The sequence below is a fragment of the Salmo salar genome, chromosome 11 (genome assembly GCF_965601325.2).
Source record: "Salmo salar chromosome 11, fSalSal1, whole genome shotgun sequence".
In the NCBI taxonomy this organism is placed as follows: Eukaryota; Metazoa; Chordata; class Actinopteri; order Salmoniformes; family Salmonidae; genus Salmo; species Salmo salar.
Window position 1 is genome coordinate 29111381 of NC_138301.1, and position 20133 is coordinate 29131513.

Below are 20133 nucleotides of genomic sequence, written 5' to 3' on the forward strand. Positions count from 1 at the left end.
TAAGGTTATGGCTAGGTTTATATTCACTTTTTAAGAAGATTGTAGAATATGTGGGCTTTAAGACTTTGTGGCTGTGGTAACTAGTGAAGACCGTCTGCCAGAGAGACTAGTAGCACGGTTTTGAAAATGCTCGTAGATTCTTCAATACCCGTCAACCAAACTCGTGGGAAAACCCCGGGGGGTGGGACTTAATGACTAACCTGAAGCCCAGCCAATTGGCACTTGTTATGGATGCAGATTGGCCAATGGGTTTTTTAATTGGCATATTCTCAGGCGACACACATTTCGGTGTCTATTGGTTCTGTAAATAATATTTATTCCTCTCGCTATAAGGCCTGACTTCGTTTGTCTGTCAGTATTTAATAGTATAGTCTAAGAGTCGTTCAGAAAAATTGTTATCTACATTAAATGCCGTAGATAACATGCTCTGTGTTGCATGGGGGCAGCTAGCTAGCCATACTAGTTACTTTGGCTAGCTAATTTCGAGCCTGTCATATCGGTTCTCAGCTGGCTTGCTATCAACAAGCTAGCCAGTTAATTGTACAAACGTATCAAAACCTCAGCTACTAAAGAACAGCATTGGAATGAGCAGGTGACATGACACTCCAGCACCGAACTGACGTTTGAATAAGGTAAGAAGACGAGCTAGCTAACGACGTTATGTCAAAATGATAGCTACATTTCGTGTTTGCTTACTCGTCATACGTCAGACTATGATATGGATGCACCTGATCAAATCTTGCATGGTTTGCTATACTGGCTAGCTAGCCCTAGTGTGTGCTGTTTTACACTAATTGACATGTTCCATGGGTATTTTCTCAATGTGGGTCCTTCCTCATCCATGATTAAGCAAGGCTTGGCAGTGACACATTCTTTTTTCCTTCTCTCACGCGTCATCATCACTCGCTGCTGCTGACTGGCTTTATTCAGTGATGTCACTGATGGAACGTGCAAGACAACTGCAATAATGATACAGTTACTCTGCTGTTAATAATTTATTTAATCTGTCGGGGCTTTTGAATGTTGTGATTGAAAATAGAAGCATGATGGTGTGTTGTTTAGATAGTCAGTGTTGCATCCCAGTCATTTTATATTCAGGATGTCAGCACCATCAGTACATGGCTACATTGTACATCACACATTCACACTGTTAAAAGGCAAAGCAAACGGTACCAGTGGGCTACTTTCAGAAGTAGTTGTCATGTCAGATAATGCCCAAGTAAGCAGTGCTTCTTACTTGGGCATTATCTGACATTCAGTAGTGCATGTTGTTGACCAAGGGTCATTCAATTATGTGTATTTTGAAAGGGCAATAGGCCTTTTGCCCTCACTCCTTCCTTATGGTAGACTGCTAGGTTAACATCACAACATAGTAAATGTCTGTCACGTTCTTTTGCTCACTCCATGCTCCCTCCTCAAGCTCAAATAGGGGCATGGTCAACATTGCATAATAAACAACAAGTCCTCTATGTGAAAATTGATGTTAAGCACAGATACACAGCCTAAGAGGAGTTGCAATGCAAACCAAGGCTAACACAGCAGCACCCTGTCATTGATTTTAAAATAAATGTTTTATTTAACCTTTGTCTAACCTTTAATTTAGGCAAGTCAGTTAAGAACAAATTCTTATTTACAATGACGGCCTACCCCAGCCAAACTCTAACCTGGACGACACTGGGCCAATTGTGCACAGCCCTATGGGACTCCCAATCATGGCTGGTTGTGATACAGCCTGCAATCGAACCAGGGTCTGTAGTGAAGCCTCTAGCACTGAGATGCAGTGCCTTAGACCGCTGCGCCACTCGAGAGCCCCAAGTTGCTTGATTGATGCTTGATGCACAGACATGAGGTGTGAATAGCCTAGATGTGAGAGTGGCCAGAGAACCATAAAGAGGAGTCATGTCAGAGGTGCTTGGCTCCCCCTTCATATTGGGTTTGTCAAACAGGTCGACCCTGTATTAAAGTGGCGGTGACTCTGTTGTTTGTCAGGAAGAGGCGTTTGACTGCTTTACTCGTGAATTCCCCCTCACAGCTCCCTTAACACACAGCTAGGGGAAATCCAAAATGTGTTTTGAGTAACATGTTTATAACAGTGTGTTTGAATAACGCTGGCTTAGAATCCATTTGTGTTAATATTGACAGTCGTACCAAGGCCTGTGCGGCATCACCCATTTCTCATCTTAAGAGGAGAGTATCAACAGGTTTTGAGCATATTGTCTGCCTTCTTCAAAATTGCTTTCAGGGTAAAGCCATTTGAATTCAATCCATTTTTGGACAGCATCCCTGTCAACTTTCTATGCATGTTTGCCCATGGAAGAAGTGTTAAGAAAGTTACTTTTTGGACCTGAATGCCAAAACATTCAGGAGTTAAAAGTGCTCAAATTTGACCCATTTTGCATACCCCACCACACCATGAGACATCCGTGACTTCATCACTGGAAAGGATAAGCGGTTCAGCTTGATATAATGTAAAAGCTTGTGAAACTATTTTATTTCTTGAAAAGAAGCTTAATATAATTGCCATTTTCCTTTTCCAGAAACTATTAAATAGTTTGACAATCCTGTTTGTAAGCTTTTAAATTATATCAATCCCAAACTCTTTATCTTTTCCAGTGATGAAGACATTGATGTTTCATGGTATGGTGGGGTATGCAAAGTAAGTCAACTTTGAGAACCTTTATCTCCTGAATGTTTTGGCATTCAGCTACAAAAAGTCACTTTCTGAGCCCTTCTACAATGGGCAAATATGTATGGAAGGTTTCGTTCAAATGAAAAGGGGAGCTGTCAAAAAGTGATTGAATTCCAATCGATTTTACCCTTATGTCAAATCGGTTTGTCAGGAATCAGAATACAGGTAGTAACTTATTTTTGGCCTATTTGGTTGCCAGATACCAGTAGTACACTAGGTTAGGTCTAATCATGTTTGTGCTCAACTGGTTTTCACTGTCAGTTTTATGAGGTACAGTAGCAGCCTGTAGCTAATGGTACAATCAGGCTTCACTCAGATATTAGGCCTACATTCTAATGAGGCTACATCCTGTTTGTTTAGATACCAATTTTAATCTTTGAATGCCATTTATTCAGAGCTTATCCCAGATTTGTATTGCCTAAATGTTTTGTTGTTTTCCCGAAAAGGCCAATTTCTAGCAAATCTTTTAAAAACGACTCGATGCTTATTTGGGTTAATATAGCCTAGCCATAGGCCAATTTTGGGGGGAGAGAAATTGAGCTGGGATTTATGATAAGTCAGTGATTTAATAGAATTAACCTGGAGGCATTCCATGACCTTTTAACAACATTGTCAAAATAACACCATGCCTTTCTATTCATACACAGGTCCTACGAAGTACATTGGGGCATGCATGCAGACAGTTGAGACCGTTATGAGGGCACCCCAGGTCAGCAGGAGCCTGTGAGCGACCATAACACCCTCTCTGTCTACTCTCTAACCAGACAACCGTCCCTTCAGGTGGTAGGCCTAGTTTCTCTCTCACCCTTGCTATGCCCCTGTCACTGCTTTGGGGATAGAGGAACGTCCATAAAGGGAAGAGAGAGGGGCTTAGTTAGACAGGCGGACCCTGTATTTCCCCCTGCTATGCCCCAGCTGCACCAGTCCCTAAAGCCATGAGCTCTGCCCTGTGGAGCCAGGAGAAGTCCAGTGGAGGCTTCAGGGAGGACTGGCGCTTCTACATGGTGGTCAAGGTAAATATACATATGTTTAAAGAGCCACTGAACATTCCGAATGTCACGTGTGCTTTTCTGTTGCTCATTAGGAAAAAAACAGATTTCAGTCTTGTAATGTGGTTGCTCCACTAAAGTTTGGAGATTATCCTTCATTACTTAGAGTTCATTTGTGTTTAAGTACGGTACCCTGCATCACCACTTCATTGCTCCAGACCAGCGCAAGGGGGAGTTAGAGCAGTGATTATGCTTTTGGGTCCTACTGTGTCTCTAACTGACAATGAATGGGCGACATAAACCTAAATAGAAACTGATAATTGTGCACGACTTCAGTATTACTTAGCAAAACTGTTGTTACACTAAGGTTTTCATTATATTATTTTGTTAGGATTATTTTTCTCTTACTGTAGTAGTGTAGCCCACTCCCGACCGGGCACGTTGCACAGCGTCTGAGTGGCTCAACGGTCTAAGGCAGTGCAAGCTGTGTTGCTACAGATGCTGGTTCAATACCCGTGCTGTCCTCGACTGGGAGACCCATGAGATGACTGTAGGTTTTTGGTTTCTCTCCCTCTAAAAACAGAAATGAATTATTCTAAATAACAAAATGGCTTTATTTACAAATTAGTAAAAATGTCTCATCCCATCTTCAAGAATGGCCTTTTTCTCGCTCATTTTACGTTATTTGAAAACAAAATCATCTCCAAAATATTATTTTTTAAACAAAGCGATTATTATTAATTTAGAATGATATAAAAAATAACTTGGATATTCTCACAGATATATTATTAACCCTGTTATTAGCAGGACAATACAGTTGAAGTTGGAAGTTCACATACACTTAGGTTGGAGTCATTAACTTGTTTTTCAACCACTCCACAAATTTCTTGTTAACACACTATAGTTTTGGCAAGTCAGTTAGGACATCTACTTGTGCATCACACAAGTAATTTTTGCAACAATTGTTTACAGACAGATTATTTCACTTATATCTTACTGTATCACAATTCCGGTGGGTCAGAAGTTTACATACACTAAGTTGACTGTGCCTTTTAAAAAGCTTGGAAAATTCCAGAAAATTATGTCTTGGCTTTAGAAGCTTCTGATAGGCTGATTGACATAATTTGAGGCAATTGGAGGTGTACCTGTGCATATTTCAAGGCATACTTTCAAACACAGTGCCTCTTTGCTTGGCATCATGGGAAAATCAAAAAAATCAGCCAAGACCTCAGAAAAAAAGTTGTAGACCCCCACAAGTCTGGTTCATCCTTGGGAGCAATTTACAAACGCCTGAAGGTACCACATTCATCTGTACAAACAATAGTACGCAAGTATAAACACCATGGGACCACGCAGCCGTCATACCGCTCAGAAAGGAGAGACGTTCTGTCTCCTAGAGATGAATGTACTTTGGTGCGAATAGTGCAAATCAATCCCAGAACAACAGAAAAGGACCTTGTGAAGATGCTGGAGGAAACGGGTACAAAAGTATCTATATCCATAGTAAAGCGAGTCCTATATCGACATAACCTGAAAGGCCGCTCAGCAAGAAAGAAGCCACTGCTCCAAAACCACCATAAAAAAAGCCAGACTAGGGTTTGCAACTGCACATTGGGACAAATATCGTACTTTTTGGAAAAATGTCCTCTGGTCTGATGAAACAAAAATAGAACTGTTTGGCCATAATGACCATCATTATGTTTGGAGGAAAAAGGGGGAGGCTTGCATGTCGAAGAATACCATCCCAAACGTGAAGCACGGGGGTGGCAGCATCATGTTGTGGGGGTGCTTTGCTGCAGGAGGGACTGGTGCACTTCACAAAATAAATGGCATCATGAGGTAGGAAAATTGTGTGGATATATTGAAGCAACATCTCAAGACATCAGTCAGGAACTTAAAGCTTGGTTGCAAATGGGTCTTCCAAATGGACAATGACCCCAATAATACTTCCAAAGTTGTTGCAAAATGGCTTAAGGACAACAAAGTCAAGGTATTGGAGTGGCCATCACAAAGCCCTGACCTCAATCCTATAGAACATTTGTGGGCAGAACTGAAAAAGCGTATGCGAGCAAGGAGGCCTACAAACCTGACTCAGTTACACCAGCTCTGTGAGGAGGAAGGGGCCAAAATTCACCCAACTTATTGTGGGAATCTTGTGGAAGGCTACCCAAAATGTTTGACCCAAGTTAAACAATGTAAAGGCAATGCTACCAAATACTAATTAAGTTTATGTAAACTTCTGACCCACTGGGAATGTGATGAAAGAAATAAAAGCTGAACTAATAAATTCTCTCTTACTGTTCTGACATTTCAGGAAAAAAAATGCATGAAATGAAATGTATGCATTCACTACTGTAAGTCGCTCTGGATAAGAGCGTCTGCTAAATGACTAAAATGTAAATGTTAAAGTAAGAGTGGTGATCCTAACTGACCTAAGACAGGGAATTTTTACTAGGATTAAATGTCGGGAATTGTGAAAAACTGAGTCTAAATGTATTTGGCTGAGGTGTATGTAAACTTCCGACTTCAACTGTATATACTGGTCATGGCTCCAGAGTGGCGCACAATGGGATTGCCTTGCAGTTCTCCAGCTGTATCCACTGAAAGCGCGTGTGGTTCAAGGCACGAGGGCAGGAGGCATGGGTTTGGGCTGCAGAGCCTCGCACAGAAGACAGACCTAGCCCATTGGTGAGGGAGGAGGAGGAAGGTTGGGTGGTCCCCCACCCTGCCACACTGGGTAGCACAGAAAAACACTTTAAGGGGCATTGCACTAATAATGTCGCTGACTAGGGAAACGTTCCCGCTGTTCTTAGTGCCAGTCTGCACGTTCAAACTAAAACAATGTAACTAATAATGGGATCTTTATGCTTTCGTTAATAAAATAATGATAAAAATACTCTTTCAAAATGCCGACGTTTGTTTATTTATTTAGTTATGGATCCATAACGATGGGAATAAATATCACTGAATTACAGAAATATTGGAACAAAGTTGTCTAATAAAGGTAAACAAATTGTTGCTCACTGGAAAATACTCTTTCAAACACACACAGTCATGTTGTACAGCGCCATTATGGCTATTAGCAGGTAGCTTATTTAAACAGTCTCACTGTCTATGCTATGGGATAGAATGTAATCACCGCAGCTGTTCACCCCATGTTAGTGGACTAATGGACATCGTCAAATCAAACCCTGTCATCGTTTACCCATTGTGACACACAGATGTTCCAAACTCTGTTTTAGACTGACTTTATGAGAAAAATTATCCTATTTACACTTTGTAGTCTGTTGACACTAGAATAAATTTTATGGCTCATATGATGCCACATAGGCCATTTTTAAAAGAGATTCGTTGCTTTTTAAAAGCAGTTGCTCTTTAAGAAATTTAATTTTGCTAGGGATTATTCAAGATTTTGTTCATGTTTGTTTATTTATCAAGGCCTGTGTATCGAAAAGGGTTTATTTTTTGTGTTTCATATTTTGTTGTTTCGGCTATAGTGAGTTTGAGAATCAACTCAGGAAGATAAGTCCTGATGTACTAATGGATATCTTCGATTATGTTTGAATTGGCTCTTTATTCCCTATATAATGCACTACATGGGCCCTGGTCAAAAGCAGTGTACTAAATAGGGAATAGGGTGCCATTTCTAACACAACCTGAGTCCCTTAATAAGTCAACACAATTCTACTAAGGAGTGCACAGCGGAGAAGCCCCCCCAGAAGACCCTGAGGATCCCCCGGGGCAGCCTGGGACAGGCCTGCCAGGAGAGGAACAGCCTGGGGCGCACGCTGCCCCCCAGCAAGGGCAAGAGGAGCCTACGCGTCCTGGACCAGACCAACGTGGTGCTGAGCCTGGATGAGCGGTTGGTCTAATTAATGGATAGTGACACTATCATGCTATATTGCAAATTTAAAAAAGACAAGACAAAGTTCGAAAAACAACAATACTCACATTTGACATACAGTCGCGACCAAAAGTTTTGACAATGACACAAATATAAATTTTTACAAAGCTTGCTGCCTCACTTTGTATGACGTCAATTTGCATATACTCCAGAATGTTACGAAGAGTGATCAGTTGAATTGCAATTAATTGCAAAGTCCCTCTTTGCCATGCAAATGAACTGAATCCCCCAAAAACATTTCCACTGCATTTCAGCCCTGCCACAAAAGGACCAGCTGACATCATGTCAGTGATTCTCTTGTTAACACAGGTGCGAGTGTTGACGAGGACAAGGCTGGAGATCACTCTGTCATGCTGATTGAGTTTGAATAACAGACTGGAAGCTTCAAAAGGAGGGTGGTGCTTGGAATCATTTTTCTTCCATGGTTACCTACAAGGAAACGTGCCGTCATCATTGCTTTGGACAAAAAGGGCTTCACAGGCAAGGATATTGCTGCCAGTAAGATTGCACCTAAATCAACCATTTATCGGATCATCAAGAACTTCAAGGAGAGCGGTTCAATTGTTGTGAAGAAGGCTTCAGGGCGCCCAAGAAAGTCCAGCAAGCGCCAGGACCGTCTCCTAAAGTTTATTCAGGTGCGGGATCAGGGCACCACCAGTACAGAGCTTGCTCAGGAATGGCAGCAGGCAGGTGTGAGTGCATCTGCATGCACAGTAAGATGAAGACTTTTGGAGGATGGCCTGGTGTCAAGAAGGGCAGCAAAGTAGCCACTTCTCTCCAGGAAAAACATCAGGGACAGACTGATATTCTGCAAAAGGTACAGGGATTGGACTGCTGAGGACTGGGGTAAAGTCATTTTCTCTGAGTCACCTTTCCGATTGTTTGGGGCATCCGGAAAAAAGCTTGTCCGGAGAAGACAAGGTGAGCGCTACCATCAGTCCTGTGTCATGCCAACAGTAAAGCATCCTGAGACCATTCATGTGTGGGGTTGCTTCTCAGCCAAGGGAGTGGGCTCACTCACAATTTTGCCTAAGAATACAGCCATGAATAAAGAATGGTACCAACACATCCTCCGAGAGCAACTTCTCCCAACCATCCAGGAACAGTTTGGTGAAGAACAATGCCTTTTCCAGCATGATGGAGCACCTTGCCATAAGGCAAAAGTGATAACTAAGTGGCTCGGGGAACAAAACATCAATATTTTGGGTCCATGGCCAGGAAACTCCCCAGACCTTAATCCCATTGAGAACTTGTGGTCAATCCTCAAGGGGCAGGTGGACAAACAAAACCCCACAAATTCTGACAAACTCCAAGCATTGATTATGCAAGAATGGGCTGCCATCAGTCAGGATGTGGCCCAGAAGTTAATTGACAGCATGCCAGGGCGGATTGCAGAGGTCTTGAAAAAGAAGGGTCAACACTGCAAATATTGACTCTTTGCATCAACTTCATGTAATTGTCAATAAAAGCCTTTGACACTTATGAAATGCTTGTAACTATACTTCAGTATTCCATAGTAATATCTGACAAAAATATCTAAAGATACTGAAGCAGCAAACTTTGTGGAAATTAATATTTGTGTCATTCTCAACTTTTGGCCACGGCTGTACACTACATGACTAAAAGTATGTGGACACCTGCTCATCAAACTAGGGGCGGCAGGGTAGCCAAGTGGTTAGAGCGTTGGACTAGTAACTGAAAGGTTGCAAGGTCGAATCCTCGAACTGACAAGGTACAAATCTGTCGTTCTTCCCCTGAACAGGCACTGTTCCTAGGCCGTCATTGAAAATAGGAATTTGTTCTTAACTGACTTGCCTAGTTAAATAAAGGTAAAAAAAACATCTAATTCTAAAATCATGGGCATTAATATGGAGTTGTACCCCCCTTTTGCTTCTATAAAAGCCTCCACTCTTCTGGGAAGAATTTCCACTTAATGTTGGAACATTGCTGCGGGGACTTGATTCCATTCAGCCACAAAAGCATTAGTGAGGTCGGGCACTGATGTTGGTCGATTAGGCCTGACTCGCAGTCGGCGTTCCAAATCATCCCAAAGGTGTTTGATAGGGTTGAGGTCAAGACTCTGTGCAGGCCAGTCAAGTTCTTCCACTCAGAGCTTGACAATCCTTTTCTGTATGGACCTCGCTTTGTGCACTGGGACATTGTCATGTTGAAATAGGAAAGGGCCTTCCCCAAACTGTTGCCACAAAGTTGGAAGCACAGAATCGTCTAGAATCTAATTGTATGCTGTCGCTTTAAGATTTCCCTTCACTGGGACTAAGAGGCCTAGCCCGAACTATGAAAAACAGCCCCAGACCGTTATTCCTCCTCCACCAAACTTTACAGTTGCCACTATGTATTGTGGCAGGTAGCGTTCTCCTGGCATCCGCCAAACCCAGATTTGTCTGTCGGACTGCCAGACGGTGAAGCGTGATTCATCACTCCAGAGAACACGTTTCGACTGCTCCAGAATCCAATGGCAGTGAGCTTTACACCACTCCAGCCGACCCTTGGCATTGCGCATGGTAATCTTAGGCCTGTGTGCGGCTGCTCAGCCATGGAAACCCATTTCATGACACTCCCAACGAACAGTTCTTGTGCTGACGTTGCTTCCAGAGGCAGTTTGGAACTTGGTAGTGAGTGTTGCAACCGAGAACAGACAATTTTTACGCCCTTCAGTACTCGCGGTCCCGTTCTGTTGTGGCCTACCACTTCGCAGCTGAGCTGTTGTTGCTCCTAGACGTTTTCACTTCACAATAACAGCACTTACAGTTGATTGGGGCAGGGCAGAAATTTGACTAATTGATATGTTGGAAAGGTGGCATCCTTTGACGGTGCCACATTGAAAGTCACTGAGCTCTTCAGTAAGGCCATTCTACTGCCAATGTTTGTCTATGGGGATTATATGGCTCTGTGCTTGATTTTATACACCTGTCAGCAACGGGTTTAGCTGAAATAGCCGCATCCACTAATTTGAAGGGATGTCCACATACTTTTGTACCTAGTAGTGTATGATATATTGACATGTTTTTGTAACTTTCATATTTGCTTGTGTTATCCTCTGGAATTCAAATGCACATCTTGTTGTTGTGTGTTCGATTTGCAACCAATTCATTCAATTCAGGGACGTCCTGGAGCTGGATGAGAAGCTAGCTGAGCTGCTGTTCCCCATCACCAACTGTGAGGAGCGCTATGCCCTGCTGTGCAACAAGCCCCGGCTGGAACGGGCCAGAGACATCGACTGTGGCTCCAAGGTGCGCGTGCAGCTGCGTTCGGGGGATGAACCTTTGCCTGGGGTAGTCCGATTTAAAGGATCTCTCCTCCCAGACAGGGCTCTCTCCGGGGTCTGGTTTGGAGTGGAGCTGCTGGTGAGAAACCTCATCTTTACTGTTCTTTTAAAATGCACTTTGTAAGCAATTGACCCTCCGTTATGTATATAGAGTAGATTAGAATAACTTTATTTGTCCCGGAGGGAACTTCAATTATGTGTGATATCGCCTGTAATTTGGTTTTTGTGAAATGTTCCCTGAGGATTTCATAACAGTTAAGCTAGTAAATGGACTCTCTCTCATGCTGTTGCTTACGTTCTTTAAAGATGCAGTAAAATAGCGGGTTACAAAGGCTTGTTTATTGGAGCACAATGTTGTGTCCAGTTGTAGGCTGGGTGAGTGGGTGAAGGAGCCGGACGAGAGGCTGACCCTTGCTCACTATAAAGGGTTTAGCACATTATTGGGTTTCAGATCAGCGTCTTGATTGAATGCCAGACTTGTATCACGATTGAGAATACTTACCACACATTTACAGTCAACAATGTTTACTTCTTATCTTGATCATACAAACATAAATTGAACGATGCCAATACTGAAAAGCCCTACATGGCACTCAAGAAGAAGTGCAGTGTATAGAATCATGTAACTACACCCTCTAGCTGTCCATTATCCCTGTGTAAGAGCAAAGATTATTCAGTTCGGTGCCTGCCGGCTACTCTCTGCAATGAAACATTTTGAGTATACTGTTATGCCCTCCGCACTATCGATCTGAAACCCTCATCATCCCAGATGTATGATGTTCACTTCCCTGTTCCCTTCCCTGTAGAATGCTGAATAGGCAGGTTACAGTAGCTGAGCTCACCTCACTGTAATGACAGCTCATGCCTCTTGTATCTGCTCAGCCCAGTGCTAGGCTTTTCCTGTGATGGTTAGCTTCGGGTTAGGGAAAGGGTTAATGGTCAGGGAAATTCTTTGGCATTACTGTGTGAAGGATTAGGGGAAGGGTTAGCGTGTCTGAGTAAGCCACATGCGACTGGCACTCACAGGTTATCCCAAGTTTAACATACTGTATGTAACCTATGCCTCTACCTAGGAGGAGGGCAGAGGCCAGGGCTTCACAGAGGGCTCCTACCAGGGCAGACAGCTGTTCCGCTGTGAGGATGAGTGCGGGGTGTTTGTTGCCCTGGACAAGCTGGAGCTGTGGGATGATGAGGAAGAGGAACTGGGAGAGCTAGAGGTGGATCACGTCACCCTGGTGGAGGAGGAGATGGATTTCCATCAGCTGGAGATCAACTCCAGGGTCCTGGTCCAGACCAGAGAGGGGCCGGAGAGAGGAACCATCATCTTCTGTGACCTGCTGCCTGGGAACGAGAGCCTGGGGTACTATGTGGGAGTAGACATGGTAAGGCTTGAGATACTGGTCCCATACTGGGGCCTTACTGAGTGGGATCTCTACAACATGCTCCTGTCTGTTGTAGAATGGCAGACTGGCAATGTAAATACTGTCAGTGGAGATTACCTTCTCCTCTGCTGTTAACACTAGGTAAAGGTGAAATGTCCACACTACATATATAATAATGCTGTATTTATAGAACATGGCTAACAATTTGGAAATTACATCTGAAGTTAGGTAAAAGGCTAGTTCAAGTAGCCCCTGTAATGTTGTTTGTATGATTTGTTTGTCTATCCAGAAAAGCAAAGATAATTCATAATGTTTATTTAGCCAGCTGTTAGTGTCGATGTTGCCCATGTAATCAGATGGCATAGCAGTTAAGGAAAGGGAACATGCATAATGACAGAGGCATTTGACTGCCGGTTGTTAGTAGTAGCAGCAGCAGTGAGCCCACTCAGTCTACTCTGGCCTGGGACACACACAAAGGGCAGTAGTCATGCGGGGAGCTGGGGAGTGAGGTAAAGTTGCATTCTGCGTCCCCAATGGCACCCTATTCCCTATGTAGTGAACTACTTTTGACTAGAGCCCAATGGGCCCAAATGTAGTGCACTAAATAGGCAATAGGGTGCCATTGGGGACACAACTACAGCACTGGGCTGTATGACCAGTAGCGTGGCACAGGGCCAGCGGGTTGGCCAGGCAGCTGAGGAAAGGAGAGGAGAGTCCACTGCTCCGTCCACTCTGCTCCAGCCTCGCCCAGCATACAGAGAACATCAACAACACTCTGACACACCATATACAAAACAGCTTAGTGTTAGGCTATTTTTGTATAACGTTTTTGTTTATTTGGATCTATTTTTGCCCACAATGGGGCCAACCTTCCAAGAGTACATAGATTAGTGTGGTGGAGTGGAGCAACCAGTACTGGCAAACTTTGACCCTGCTTCCTGGGGATTGGAATAAGCACCCCTCTGTTTTGAGACGCGGGGAGGTACATTTGAGAAATGTAGAGAGGGAAGGTTAAGAGGAGAGTTGAAGTTCAAGTGCAGACAGAGGACCATTACTGGGTGGAGGAGGTAGTTGACTGGATATAGAAGAGCAGACAGAGAACCATTACTGGGTGGAGGAGGTAGTTGACTGGAGAGAGAAGAGCAGACAGGACCATTACTGGGTGGAGGAGGTAGTTGACTGGATATAGAAGAGCAGACAGAGAACCATTACTGGGTGGAGGAGGTAGTTGACTGGAGAGAGAAGAGCAGACAGGGGACCATTACTGGGTGGAGGAGGTAGTTGACAGGAGAGAGAAGCGCTGTAGTAGTGATGACAGGACTGCTGCTGAGACTGGGACTGTAAGTACAGGTTTTAGGAGATGAGGAACGCCCGCAGCAGTAATCGGTTGCTGTCTCCGGCTCTTCCAGGACAATCCTATTGGGGACTGGGATGGTGTTATCGACGGGAAGCTGCTGTGTAATTTCGCCAGTCTGGAACACACCCGTCTAGTCCCCATCTGTGACGTAATGCCAGGTGAGTCCAGCGGTCCGGTAGTCTATTCTCTCCTTTTTTTCCTCACATCAAATGTATATAGTTATTTCAATTTATAGCAATTTCACCAAGTGCAAATCTATATATTTCTAAAATATTCTCCCCCTTATTTGGATCTTATAAATGATAACTGAAGAAGCTTCAGATATTGCCTATTAGCCATATCGTCAGTCAGGCAGTTATGTGTGTAGTATTTGTGGCGGGGTGTGAGTGAACACTGGAGTGTTGTGTGTTAGTGTTTTACTGGCAGCAGTAACAACAACAGCAGTAGTAGTAGCAGTAACAACAGCAGTAGTAGTAGCAGTAACAACAGCAGTAACAACAACAGCAGTAGTAGTAGCAGTAACAACAGCAGTAGTAGTAGCAGCAGTAGTAACAATAGCAGCAGCAGTAACAGCAGCAGCAGTAACAACAGCAGTAGTAGTAGCAGTAACAACAGCAGTAGTAGTAGCAGCAGTAGTAACAGCAACAGTAACAATAGCAGTAACAACAGCAGTAGTAGTAGCAGTAACAACAGCAATAGTAGTAGCAGTAACAACAGCAGCAGCAGCAGTAACAACAGCAGTAGTAGTAGCAGTAACAACAGCAGTAACAACAGCAGTAGTAGTAGTAGCAGCAGTAGTAACAGCAACAGTAACAATAGCAGCAACAGTAACAATAGCAGCAACAGTAACAATAGCAGCAACAGTAACAATAGCAGCAACAGTAACAATAGCAGCAACAGTAACAATAGCAGCAACAGTAACAATAGCAGCAACAGTAACAATAGCAGCAACAGTAACAATAGCAGCAGCAGTAACAATAGCAGCAGCAGTAACAATAGCAGCAGCAGTAACAATAGCAGCAGCAGTAACAATAGCAGCAGCAGTAACAATAGCAGCAGCAGTAACAATAGCAGCAGCAGTAACAATAGCAGCAGCAGCAGCAGCAGCAGTAACAATAGCAGCAGCAGCAGCAGCAGTAACAATAGCAGCAGCAGCAGCAGCAGTAACAATAGCAGCAGCAGCAGCAGCAGTAACAATAGCAGCAGCAGCAGCAGCAGTAACAATAGCAGCAGCAGCAGCAGCAGTAACAATAGCAGCAGCAGCAGCAGCAGTAACAATAGCAGCAGCAGCAGCAGCAGTAACAATAGCAGCAGCAGCAGCAGCAGTAACAATAGCAGCAGCAGCAGCAGTAACAATAGCAGCAGCAGCAGCAGTAACAATAGCAGCAGCAGCAGCAGTAACAATAGCAGCAGCAGCAGCAGTAACAATAGCAGCAGCAGCAGCAGTAACAATAGCAGCAGCAGCAGCAGTAACAATAGCAGCAGCAGCAGCAGTAACAATAGCAGCAGCAGCAGCAGTAACAGCAGCAGCAGTAACAGCAGCAGTAACAACAGCAGTAGTAGTAACAGCAGCAGTAACAACAGCAGTAGTAGTAGCAGCAGTAACAACAGCAGTAGTAGTAGTAGTAGCAGCAGTAACAACAGCAGTAGTAGTAGCAGCAGTAACAGCAGCAGTAGTAGTAGCAGCAGTAACAACAGCAGTAGTAGTAGCAGCAGTAACAACAGCAGTAGTAGTAGCAGCAGTAACAACAGCAGTAGTAGTAGCAGCAGTAACAACAGCAGTAGTAGTAGCAGCAGTAACAACAGCAGTAGTAGCAGCAGTAACAACAGCAGTAACAACAGCAGCAGTAACAGCAGCAGTAACAACAGCAGTAGTAGTAGCAGCAGTAACAACAGCAGTAGTAGTAGCAGCAGTAACAACAGCAGTAGTAGCAGCAGTAACAACAGTAGCAGCAGTAACAATAGCAGCAGCAACAATAGCAGCAGCAGTAACAGCAGCAGCAGCAGTAACAACAGCAGTAGTAGTAGCAGTAGTAGTAACAATAGCAGCAGTAACAACAGCAACAGTAACAGCAGCAGTAACAACAGTAGCAGCAGTAACAATAGCAGCAGCAACAATAGCAGCAGCAGTAACAGCAGCAGCAGCAGTAACAGCAGCAGCAGTAGTAGCAGTAGTAGTAACAATAGCAGCAGTAACAACAGCAACAGTAACAACAGCAGCAGCAGTAACAGCAGCAGCAGTAACAACAGCAGTAGTAGTAGCAGTAACAACAGCAGTAGTAGTAGCAGTAACAACAGCAGTAGTAGTAGCAGTAACAACAGCAGTAACAGCAGCAGCAGCAGCAGCAGCAATAACAGCAGCAGCAGCAGCAATAACAGCAGCAGCAGTAGCAATAACAGCAGCAGCAGTAGCAATAACAGCAGCAGCAGTAGCAATAACAGCAGCAGCAGTAGCAATAACAGCAGCAGCAGTAGCAATAACAGCAGCAGCAGTAACAGAGGCTCTTTTGTTTGATGGCTCTGCTTGTTTTTGAAAGTCAAGTGAGATGCTGCTCCTCTCAGTCTCTTTGTTCTCGCCATTGGTTTTATTGATTTGTTTGTGTGCTGTCTGACTCTGAACCCCAACAATGGTTGATGCTTTGACGTTCTTGGTCTTCTTGGACATACTTGAAGTGTGTGTGTGTTGTGGGGGGAAGGGGCGTATATTTCGTTAATGCATTTTCTCTTAGAAAAGCTTTTTGCTCTCTGAAACCTAAGACTGATAATGTTCACCTGTACTTGAAAGTCTATGGTATTGAGTGAAAGTATGCTTTTCACTTTGCATCAGTCTTTGTGATTAACTGAGTAAATATTGGTATTTTGCACAATTATAAAGCCCTTCCCACTGCTTTACCAGGCTCCACAGCCACCAATCATTATTAGGCCTATTTCCTATTGTAGCAGGCCTATACTTTGTAATGGTGCTCTGATGGGATATATATCTATCTTATCTCTATCTGCCAGAACCTGCAACAAGACACACGGCTGTGCACTGTAGGGTTTTAGCACAGGGGTGGGTATATCCGGGTATATCCGTGTTGTTCCACACTGTTGTTATACTGGACTGTGTGTTTGCAGAATACTCCATGCAGGACCAGAGGCTGCAGAAGCACAGCTTTACCTCCAGAGGCAGCAGCAGTGACATGTCCTCCTCTGGCCAAAGCAAACCAAAGAGCAAAGGTACTGCTGTTGGCTTCAAGTGCATGTACTAGCTAACACTATAACACTTTTTAACATGGTGTTAGTGTGCTGTGATATTGGTTGAGGGTTCTGTCATTGGAATGTTGTGAGGGAAATCATATCTGGAATGTTGAGGGAAATCATATCAATGAGGCATGATGACTAAATTTTGGAAAATTGAAGTTTTGCCAGATTCCACTTGTGTGAATGGCCAATTTGGATTCCAGAGCTGACGTGAATGGTGTGGAGTGGTGAGAGTTACCGAACCATTGTGTTCCTTGCATGGCTACTGACCTGCTCAGTGTGCTGACGATCTGCCTCCCGTTCTCTCTCTCTATCCCTTTCTCTCTCCCTCCTCTCCACACCTATCCTGCTGTCATTTAAGAACGCCTCATAATAATGGCTGCATTGGAGTAAATGGAATGGTATGAAAAACTTGGTTTGATACCATTCAATTTACTCCATTCCAGCCATTATTATGAGCTGTTCTCCCCCCAGCAGCCTTCACTGCAGCAAACGCATACCTGCTTTCTGTTTCTCTGTTGACTTGTGTTATCTCCAGGCTTCGGTCTTCAGTGTGGGAGTAGAAGCAAGTCAGAGTTTTATTATACTTTAAATGGCAGCTCTGTTGACCACCCAGTCCAGGCCAAATCCAAAAGCACATGGTACATTGATGAAGGTAAAGCCCCAGCAAGATACAGTACTGAGACTCCCATCTGTCTTGATAGCAGGTTGTTCTACAGTGTTCATTTACCAATCAGTGAACAAATAAAGAATGAGTTTGATCTTTAACTTGATTAAAAAGCTTGCTATCAAGACTAGTGCTGTGACGTTACCAGTATCTAGATATTTTTTCCATGGCAAAAATAAAAACAGGAAGCAGATCAAACTCTTTTGGTCCTTTTTAAAATACCTGCTGTATGTAAAATAGTGTGTTCTATAGCTTGGAAAATAAATACATGTGACTGGATGACAACATAATGAGGGTTGTTTTCCCAAAGAAGTTAAATCCGCTTTGTGTTTTGTTTCCTTGCCACGATACTAACGAGTATCGTGATACTGGTATTGTCCCGGCCCTGATCAACACCCTTCACTGAGAGTCCTCTATCTATTCATTCCCATTAACTGTGAGGTCCACCTGCATGGTGTAATTGCTGTGGCACGATCTTTATCAAATCACAAAAAGGCTTTTAATAATGTCTTGCATTTTTTCTCCCTCAGAATAATTAAATTAGGTAAAGTACTGTACTTTCTTCTTGATAGTTTCCTGTAAGCATTAGTGAAAGCCTTCAGTACTGGGTTTAAGTGTGGATATGTTTCATGGGGAATGGTGTGGGGTAGTTTAGGTAGGTAGCCTACATGGGGTCAAAGATCATGTTCCTTACAGCATGGTGGTGATGAATGGATAATTACACAAGCGAAACCAAGGGATTGAAAATCATTGAGTCATGTAAAGCCTGTGTGTAAAGTTATGGAGCTATCAGTGGACTCTAGGGTGAGGAAGACCCAGTGGAGATGACTCCTCTATGTCGCAGGAATGAGAGAAATCCTGTCACAGCTGTTCTCTCTGTTCTGTTTCATCACCTCTGTTTTGTTTTTCATCACTGTCATCTTACCCGTATGTTCAGGTCCATCATATTCATATTTGATGGTGTATTGTATTTTCCATTGGTGACGTGATGATCTTGTAACTCACCCATCACTTCTGGATTATTCTGTGGCTGTCTCCATGTGGAGGCATTTAGATTTTCTCAACACATTCTCACAGTGACACAAATATTTATTTACCTCCCATGGGAGTTGAAAAATGTAAAGTCCTTGTCACACAAGGTACATTTTGTGGTTATGTTTACAGTGAATGTGAAAGTGTTTATAAGCCAACGTTGCTAATGCTGATATGAAGTTGTGACACCACCTGCACACTCCCTATTCACAACGTTGTCAAAAAAGTCAAATGAATATCTGATGAGTCCACAATGCTAGAAGCTCTCTGTCAGTGTAATGTCTGCTGCAGTGAAAATTGATTGTCTGTTGTTTTCCTCTGCAGTCGGGGAAGACCCTGCCAAGTCCCTCACAGACACGCCCCCTGACTTCAATGAAGCCACACCTCCTCCCAGGGCCCCGCCCTCTGCTTCCTTGTCCAATGACAACAAGTTCCACTCCCTGCCCTTCAGCCTGAGCCGTAAGACGGGGCCCAATGGCAGCATGAGCCATGGACCCCTCTCCCTCTCCGTGCAGTCAGTGATGGGAGAGCAGATGCAGATGCCCGAGCCCCCGTCCCCTACCCCTCCCTCTCCGCGGCCCCCCTCACCCCCCAGCTCTCGCGGGGGTGGGGGTGTGCCTGGTCTGGAGGTGGGCTCCCTGGTGGAGGTGAAGGAGAACCCGCCCCTGTGTGGGGTCATCCGCTGGGTGGGGCTGCCCCCGGGACTACCAGAGCCACTGGCTGGCCTGGAGCTGGTGAGAGATCATTACACTGACAGGAAGGATTGTCTCTTTCTAGCCTCTGAGACCTGGCTGTTTTGTCTTGTGTTTTTCCCAATAACATTGTCACAAGTGAACTAAGGATTTAAGGAAAACTTCAGAGAAACCAACATTTCTTTCATTGAATGGTAGAATCATCCAAATCCAGTATCATTACTAGCTATATGTTTAGTGTAATAGCATACAGCTACCTGCACTCATAACATGATGGCCTTGTCTGGTTCTGCTCTCTCAGGAGGAAGAGTGTGTTGGCTGTACAGACGGCACCTTTCAAGGTACCCGCTACTTCAGCTGCGCGCCCAAGAAGGCCCTGTTTGTGAAGCTGAAATGCTGCCGGCCTGACTCCCGTTTCCCCTCCCTACACCACTCCTCCAACCCCATAGAGAGATGCAACTCTATTGGTGAGTCACTGGTGTCACCTGTCAAATTGACCCCTAGCCTGTCACCTGTCAAATTGACCCCTTACAAATTGGCCCCTATCCTAGGTACTTCCTAGGATTGGACGGGTAAAGGCAATACAAGGACATTTCCACCCAGCTAAGCAGTCCTGCCCAGGATTGTCAACTTAAACATCACTGTTTGTGTCTGTCCAGCTTTCGGGGGTTATCTGAGTGAGGTGGTGCATGAGAACACTCCTCCACGCACTGAGAATGACGGTCTGGACATCATGGTGGGCAAGAAGAAAGGTATCCAGGGTCACTACAACTCCTGCTACCTGGACTCCACACTCTTCTGGTGAGGACATAGGAGAGAGAGAGCTCTGAGTTTTCGCTTCTTCCTTGCGTGTATTATTAGAGAGTTCTTAACCTCCTCATTCCTATGTCAA

The 20133-nt window shown here is 44.1% G+C and overlaps 1 protein-coding gene across 5 annotated transcripts in view; it reads left to right on the forward strand.

The window, feature by feature from the left end:
• Positions 1 to 241: 241 nt before the first annotated feature.
• LOC106562387 (ubiquitin carboxyl-terminal hydrolase CYLD) overlaps positions 242 to 20133 on the forward strand; it is a 28033-nt gene continuing 8141 nt past the window's right edge. The window contains exons 1-12 of one of the 5 annotated variants that reach the window (XM_014127247.3): positions 242 to 632; positions 2614 to 2656; positions 3337 to 3702; positions 7371 to 7540; positions 10704 to 10947; positions 11942 to 12250; positions 13660 to 13765; positions 16725 to 16826; positions 17389 to 17505; positions 18874 to 19283; positions 19543 to 19708; positions 19901 to 20042. In XM_014127247.3, coding sequence (XP_013982722.1) covers positions 3625 to 3702; positions 7371 to 7540; positions 10704 to 10947; positions 11942 to 12250; positions 13660 to 13765; positions 16725 to 16826; positions 17389 to 17505; positions 18874 to 19283; positions 19543 to 19708; positions 19901 to 20042 — 1844 coding nt within the window. In that variant the 5' untranslated portion in view covers positions 242 to 632; positions 2614 to 2656; positions 3337 to 3624. The remainder of the gene's footprint in view (positions 633 to 2613; positions 2657 to 3336; positions 3703 to 7370; positions 7541 to 10703; positions 10948 to 11941; positions 12251 to 13659; positions 13766 to 16724; positions 16827 to 17388; positions 17506 to 18873; positions 19284 to 19542; positions 19709 to 19900; positions 20043 to 20133) is intronic. The other 4 variants (XM_014127246.3, XM_082957845.1, XM_014127248.3 and 1 more) reach the window with 4 other exon arrangements.